Source organism: Lipotes vexillifer, unplaced genomic scaffold, assembly GCF_000442215.2.
Source record: "Lipotes vexillifer unplaced genomic scaffold, Lipotes_vexillifer_v1.1 scaffold680, whole genome shotgun sequence".
NCBI lineage: Eukaryota > Metazoa > Chordata > Mammalia > Artiodactyla > Lipotidae > Lipotes > Lipotes vexillifer.
The window spans coordinates 127010-134973 of NW_006780838.1; the positions used below are offsets into that span (position 1 = coordinate 127010).

A 7964-nucleotide genomic window follows, 5' to 3' on the forward strand; every position below is an offset into this window, starting at 1 on the left:
GAAGGAGGGAGGGAGGGAGGGAGGGAGGAAGGAAGGAAGGAAAATCAACTAGTTAGTAGTATAGCTGGGAATTTGGCCATTTCTGTTTGACCCCAAAGCCTGTCTTTTCCAGGACAACTTAATGCCACCCAGGCAGGGGAAGGGTCTGAGCAAAGATGTGGAGACTGGAAAGTGCATGTGGTTTTTCAAGTGGCAAAGTTTGGTTGAAATTTGAGCAGAGAGTAGAAGGAGATGTGGTTGGAGAGAGAGGTAGAAACCAGGTCATGGGGTCTCATATTTCAAACCAAGAACTGTGAGCGGCCTTCATCCTTTCAGTAGTAGAGTGTTTGAGCTGAGAGCATGGTCCAGAGCCAAGACCAGGCAGGGCTCCACGTCACCTGGCTGGCTTACAGAGCCGCCACTTGCAGCCGCCTCCCGTCGGAACTGACCGCTGGGGCACTTGACCAGCCTTTGGTGCCCTGCCACTTTTGTTCTTGAAGAATTCTTTTTAGGAAAATCTTTATGACTTGACAGGTGTTGGAGCTGAGAGAGCATCTGCCTTGGGGGTGGAGTGTGAGGGGGTGGGGGCATTGTCAGCAGAGAAGAGGCCTAGGGGAGGCAACCGCAGGGAAGGATGGACTGGAGAGGGATGAGGAGGTGGGTCTGACAGACGCCGGGTGCAGACTGGATGTGGGGAGCAGCGAAGGAGGCAGAGGTGAATAGGGAGTTGTGCCCTGTGTGTGTCAGTCTGCCTGCCACCCTGGGAACCTAGGCGTTTTGAGGGTCAGGGCCCCTTCCTCAGGGTCATGCCTCTGTCTTACTAAGGCTTGATCTTGCAGGTGATTGGAGTCCCTAGAAACAGCTGATCTTCCAAACAATGGCCATGTAGTCCTTTGTCTATGAATCGGTATAGCTTAATGTTGGAACCTGTTCACACTGAAACAGTGCCTTTCTCCACTGAGAAAGGTTAGGGTTAGCAATGACCCTAGCACAGCACTCACGACCATGAATACCCCTCTATGGCACGTCCTATTTGGACCTATGAGTGATTTGACCAGGTACCCAGAGGTCTGGGGGGCTGGGACTTGGAAGTCAGGGTCAGAACCAGAGAAGCTGATCACTGCCTAGATTTTCCCAGAGGCAGAGTGCCTGCACACACAGACAAAGGAACCAAAGATGGCTGCAGACCTCAGGAGAGGCGAATTGGGCTTTGACTGCAAGGTAGAGGTTCTGTTCTAACAGCAGCTGTCTTTGAAACTTTATTAGGAAGTGGATGATGAATGAACTTCAGATACTAAATGAATATATAAGACACTATTTAAAGGAGCTTCCTGCCTTTGATTCTGTAATTCTTCGTGTTGCTTTCTTTCTTTTAAAAAAAATAACTTAAAAAAGTACATTTTTATTGTGGATTTATTTATATCCCTTAAAGCATGTAAGGATATAAAGCAGTTAGTAACTCCCTTTCACTCCTGACTCTTCCCTGAGTTTGGCGTGTTTGCTTTTAAACACCTTCACAGTTTGTGTATGTCTGTGTGTGTATATACAGTTCTCTTATCTCTGTCTCACCAAATGGAATCACACTATCTTCCTGTCTTCTAACATGCCTTTTTAAATTTAAATTTTATTTATTTATTTATTTATTTACTTACTTACTTTACTTACTTACTTACTTGCTTGCTGTAAGCGTGGGCTTTTCACTGTTGTGGCCTCTCCTATTGTGGAGCACAGGCTCCAGACGCACAGGCTCAGCGGCATGACCCACGGGCCCAGCCGCTCCGCGGCATGTGGGATCTTCCCAGACCGGGGCAGGAACCCGTGTCCCCTGCATCGGCAGGTGGACTCTCAACCACTGCGCCACCAGGGAAGCCCTCTTTTAATTTTTTGTTTTTTTGATAGGTAAGTAGTGGATTTATTTAGAGAGAAACATACTCCACAGACAGAGTGTGGGCCATCTCAGAAAGCAAGAGAGGCCTAACCTGCCTTTTTTTTAAACTTACTATAGCATAGATATCCTTTCATGTTAAACCATAAATTTTTAACATCTTAGTGGCTACCAGTTCTATTGTTTGTATATATTATAATTTCTATAACTAAATCTTTTCTGCAGTCTGGTTTTACTGTTACACGCAGTGGACATCCTTATATAGTGCACTGCAGTCCTGTGTAGTTTAATATACTGAAGTCTTAGAATTTCTGTGTCCTAGGGAATGGCTTTTTAAACATTTTGATAATTGCCAGTTTTCCCTTGGGATAGGTTTTGCTGGCCTGTGCCTCACCAGGAGTTTGCTCCCAGCTTTGCCAGCAGGTCAGACTCTGTGGATGCCAGAAGATAGGCAGGCTTGGTCCCTTACACAGGACCTTGGTTGGTTGTGGTAGAACGGCTGATCATGTAATCAACTTCAACAGCTTCTTGCAGGAGCCAAAGTGAATGAATTAACCAAGCACCGCCAGACCGCCCTCCATCTTGCTGCCCAGCAGGACCTTCCCACCATTTGCTCAGTCCTCTTGGAGAATGGAGTGGACTTTGCTGCTGTGGATGAGAATGGAAATAATGGTAAATTCCAGTCATTCCCCGTGTGCAGTGCTGAGTGCCTCGAGCAGTCCCTCCCTTCTAGGGTTGGAGGAGCACTGCCCCCTTGGGTCTGCTCCCCTTCCCGGAGGTTGGCTCTTATAGGGGCAGTGCTGTGACAGGAAATGCTCTGAGCCAGGCATGCATCCTGCTCCTGACCAGGGCCTGAGCAACCTCCTGATGTGAGTGGTAACCCTAGAAGTCTAAATGGCTTCTTTTGAAACCATTGAATCTCATCTTTGGATAACGGCAGAGGCAGAAAGTGAATCTTAGGAGGTTGCATTTAGGACTCATTCTTGGGGATGGTGAAGCATGGAAAGGATGGTTCTGTGAGTGGACGGTGGCTGCTCTGGCCGAGTCCCATTTAGAGGGAGGTTTGTGAGGGTGAGGAAGAGTCGAGATTTTCTCTCTGTGCTTCTGGGCTTGCACTGTAAGAGGGTTTCCTCCCCAGCTCTTCATCTTGCTGTCATGCACAGCCGGCTCAACAACATCCGGGTCCTCCTGACAGAGTGCACCGTGGATGCTGAAGCCTTTAATCTACGGTGAGTGTGTGTGGTTCGGAGCAGAGGCCAGAGCTCCACGTCCCCTGGCCTGCCCCTCCGAGCTGGTGGTCACAGGCACCTTGTGTTAGCCCCAGGGGCATGCTGCAGAACTGTCCACTAGGGCCCTTGACCAGCCTTTAGTACGCCGGAAGTTTTCTTTCTGAAAATACTTTTTAGGAAAACTTTTATGATTATTGTGTCCTTTAGATTTATCCAGCATCACAGAGTTCTGAAAATCCCATTTCTCTTGTGCATGATGGCTGTGGCAGATATATCCCTAACTTTTCCAACTTGTTTTATCAGAGGCCAGTCGCCACTGCACATTTTGGGACAGTATGGCAAGGAGAACGCAGCAGCCATCTTTGATCTCTTCTTAGAGTGCATGCCTGAGTATCCTCTGGATAAACCAGATGCAGAAGGAAACACAGGTACGTAATAAGGTTTCTGTCTGTCCCGTCTCACTGGTGTTCCTTGCTTCCTAGAAAAATAAGAGCCCATGCCAAAAAACAAGGCACCCATGCCGTTACTTAAGGACGTTCAGCCCAGTGGGCTGGGCTCTGTGAGAACCTGTCACAGGTTCCTGACTTGGAATTTGGCAGTGTCTGATTTTAGGCACAAGCACATCTGAAGTGGGTCTAGTGCTCCAAAGCCATATCCACGTCCAGACAGGCCTGCCCACCTGTTTTTATTGCTCTTATCTACCTCATATCCAGTCAACTAGATCCCTACCCAAGCTTCCAAATCCCAAGAGAGAGAGGAAATACAAGCACCTCACAGGTGCTTCAGAAGGAGGAAATGTGCTACGGTGCGTATTGATGTGTTTTGAAAAAGTGGCGTGTTACATACAGATGAGGGCTGATGTCTAATTGAGGGGTTTAATAAACAGGCCTCTGTCATGGTGGTGCTCTAGCCACCCACAATCACTATGTTAATTTGTGTAGCTTTCATATTGTTTTTGATGGACTTCTGCATTCGTTTTCTTGTTGAATACTCGCAACAACCTTATAAGGTAAGCAGTGCGTATAGTGTGTCCCCATTTTTCAAGTAAGGAAACAAAGATGAAACCCAAATCTCTTTCTTCCTAGCCCAGGGCTCTCTGAGCTCTTTGCTGCTGCTGTATTCCCATTCATTCGCCATCATTGCCAGGCAGAACCTCGTGGCCTTTGGCAGCAATGCAGTCACCAAAGGGTGTCCCAAACCTTAGCATGGGACCAAATATTTTGTCATCAGTTCTTGGCCTTGGGAAGATTTCTTGGCCTTGATTCATGAACATGTTTTTTAAGCCAGCAGTGGTGAGCCTGAGCTTCAGGAGTCAGCCCTGGGAGTGAGCTGCTGGACCCAGAGCCTACTCCAGTGAGCACCATTGTCCAGGAGCAGGTGAACAGGCAGGCAGGCAGGTGCTTCATGCCCCGGTAGGGAGGGCCAGCAGGATGGCCTGGCCGGAGCCCGGGTGCCCACCAGGCCTGCACCTGCACAGGAGAGAGGCTCCACGGGGTAGAAGAACTTTCTGGCGCAGGTTTACCGCACTAATCTATTGTTTTCTCCATGTGTCACACCTCACGAGTCTTCAGGGTTAGTTACATCGTGTGGAAAGAGCTTTGTCCCCCACCCCCCAGTGTTTTATGCCAGAGGAAGGCAGCTGAAACAATGGTATACTTTCCCTTCAGTGTGTGATCCCTCCTCAGTTCTCTTGTGGCCAGAACTCTGAATGGGCAGGAGTGTGTCTCTCGAGCTGGAGCTGCTCTGGACCCCCTGGCTTGTGGCCGGGTCCTTGGCTGCAAGATGCTGCAGATCTTCTGTGGAGCTGTCACGAGAGCCCCAGGGCCCTTGTGTGTCAGTGGGGACTTTGCCAACACGTGTCCTGCCAGGGTTCTGTCCTGCCCTCGGCTGTGGGAAGTAACCCTGCCTGTGCTTTTGTTTCCCAGTGCTGCTCTTGGCATACATGAAAGGGAACGCCAACTTGTGCCGTGCCGTTGTCCGCTCGGGTGCTCGCCTGGGGGTGAACAACAACCAAGGGGTCAACATCTTCAACTACCAGGTTGCCACCAAGCAGCTGCTGTTTAGACTCTTAGGTGAGTGGCCCACTTTCTGCTCTTCCAGTGCAAGCACAGTGACAGCGTTGATTATCTGGATGTATTGGTGACCTTGAAATCTCATAATGACTTGCTTCACGATCTGAACCAGCAGTTTTCCAGGCACCATATGGTTTAGGACTTTGTGAATGCCATGCAGGGCCTTTGAGCAGCGGTGGGAGGGTCACTTTTGGAAATCTGGTTTATCGGGTGTCCCGCTTTGGGGCTCCCGTCAGTTTCCCGCGTCCCCGGATCCCACCAGAAACCTATCAGCTCCAGGCATTCCCCCTTCCCAGGGTTCCCGACTGCGTGTCTGCACACCCTTTGTCCTTCAGCCGGTGCCGCTTGTCTGCGTCCTTCAGAATTGCCTTCTGGTTCAGCCCCACTGACTCTTCCTCCTCTGTGTTCCTTTTGTGGCGAGGAGAGCTTCACGCTTGATGATGTCATATTGCAAGTCTTTACTTGTCCCCATTGAAGTAGCAGAAAGACTCAGAATGCCTCAGGTGCCGCTGTGCTGTCATCACCCACAGTGCAGGTGGAACGGGTGCCTAGCCCCATGGTATGTGCAGAGAGACGAGCTCAGACATACTAAGGAGCTGTGTGATCTTGATGTAGGTGACTTGCCCAAGGTCACAAAGCTGGTTTGTAGCAGAGCCAGCGCCAAGGCGTGGTGTTTCTGTACCTAGTCTACTCTCTGCCATGCTCTTGGTCGACCTTTTAGGAGCTCAGATCAGGAGCCCACACCATCTGCAGTGCTGGCATGTGGAAGGTGCTTGGTGACGATTGATTCCTCCCCGTGAGCTCAGTCTCCTCCTGTGCATGGAGCACTCAAAGCAGTGCCGGCATGTGGTTAGAGATGTGCTAGTGGTTGCTGCTGTCACCTACACTGGTAACTTCCAACCGAATGCCCCACGGCTCCCACAGACTCAAAACCGAACTCCTCTGCTGCTCTGCTTCTCTCTGATGCCTCTTCCCTGCCAGTGGTCCCGATGGATTCTGCCCCGTTCATTGCTCTTGTCTGGTCCCTCCGTCTCTGTTCCCCTTACCGTGGCGCCCCTGCCAGTCTTTGCAGCTGTTGGTCTGCTCTCTCCCTGCCATGCCATCCCTGACTGCATGTGTTTCCCCCACAGACACTGTGCTGTTTCACTGCCTTAAGACCGTTTCCTTCCTACCCAGTCTGCCTGGCAGACACTGGTTCTCCGTATTTTCCTGTGACACTTTCCCTGACCTACTTAGAATATAGACAGACCTCGGTCAGTTCCCGACCACCACAATAAAGTGAAAATTGCAATAAACTAAGTCACACAAGTTTTTTTGGCTTCCCAGCGCGTATAAAAGTTCTGTTTACATTGTACTGTAGTTTATTGCATGTGCAATGGCACTGTCTAAAAAGAGTGTATATACCTCAATTGAAACATACTTCATTGTTAAAAAATGCCAAAACAATTAAAATAGTAACATCAAAGGTCACTGATCACAGATCATCATAACAAATACAATACTAACGAAAAAGTTTGCAATTTTTGAGAATTACCAAAGTGTGACAGAGACATGAAGTAAGAAAATGCTGTTGGAAAAATGGCACCACTAGACTTGCTCAATGCAGGGTTGCCACAAACCTTCAATTTGTAAAAAGCACGATATCTGCAAAGCGCAATAAAAGGAAGCGTGCCTATATGTTGCTTTCTTATCCTTCACGTCCCTCTGCGACGTGTTGCTTTATTTACTGGGCCATTTCCCTGCTACTTCTGAGCCCCAGGTCTGGCTGGGCATAGTCGGTATCTGACAGGAACTAGTCTTGTGCTGTGTTGCAGATATGCTGTCCAAGGAGCCTCCGTGGTGTGACGGCTCCAATTGCTATGAGTGTACTGCCAAGTTTGGAGTCACAACTCGCAAACATCACTGGTAAGACTGTCCCCGCCCACCCCCCACCAATCACTTGCCAGAGGAATAAGGGGATTTCTGCTATACCATTGCTGCTGCCTTTTCCCATGGTAAACTATGAACTTGCCAGGGCCCTGTACTCTCCTGGGCAAAACTTGACCACATGGAGCAATGAGGTGACGGGACCCTGCACACTTCTAGTGATGTACGGAGGCCAGCGGGCACTCAGACTGATGGCTTTCCTGCTGAATGCCGGCCGGGGTTCACAGTGCTCGGTGGCCTGTCAGGCCTCCTGTCATCTTAGCCAGGCTTCCTGCTTGCAGTGAAGCTGAGTTGATCTCTGTGCTCCCAGGACGTGTGCTTCCCAGCCTGAGCACAGGCCACTCTCCTGAGAACTGAGGAGCTGTTCCCATTACAGTGAGACACTTCTTTGTCTCTTGCTGAGCCTTTCTTGAGCTTTAAAGAAAGAGGCTTCTCCAGGATGACTTTAACATAATTATTGGCTAGAATTTTGTTTTCATGGACTATAAATTATACATGCGTTGGTATGATTTGGCTGGCGAGGGGCAGAGCTGGCCTCAGAGTGCCAGGCGTGGGCTTGCTTGTCCAATGGGGCACTGCCATGCTGTGCTCGTGTGCCGGGCGGCAGTCTGCTCTCGAGAACCCCTCTCACACTTCCTTTCTTTGCTTCCCACAGTCGTCACTGCGGACGTCTTCTTTGCCATAAATGCTCGACCAAGGAGATTCCTATTATAAAGTTTGATCTGAACAAGCCTGTGCGAGTTTGCAACATTTGCTTTGATGTACTGACTTTGGGTGGGGTCTCTTAGTGAGCCCCCGGGAAGGTCCAGGCCACATCCTCGGTTGCCTCCCCAGCAGCTGCTCTGCTCACCAGCCTGACCCCCCCACCCCCCC

General features: G+C 49.7%; 1 protein-coding gene across 1 annotated transcript in view; it reads left to right on the plus strand.

Annotated features, from left to right (window-relative positions):
• Positions 1–7879, plus strand: part of ANKFY1 (ankyrin repeat and FYVE domain containing 1) — a 68175-nt gene extending 60296 nt beyond the window's left edge. The window contains exons 20-25 of the mRNA XM_007454250.1: positions 2389–2536; positions 3003–3093; positions 3397–3521; positions 5019–5165; positions 6980–7070; positions 7747–7879. Coding sequence (XP_007454312.1) covers positions 2389–2536; positions 3003–3093; positions 3397–3521; positions 5019–5165; positions 6980–7070; positions 7747–7879 — 735 coding nt within the window. The remainder of the gene's footprint in view (positions 1–2388; positions 2537–3002; positions 3094–3396; positions 3522–5018; positions 5166–6979; positions 7071–7746) is intronic.
• The last annotated feature ends 85 nt before the right edge of the window (positions 7880–7964 follow it).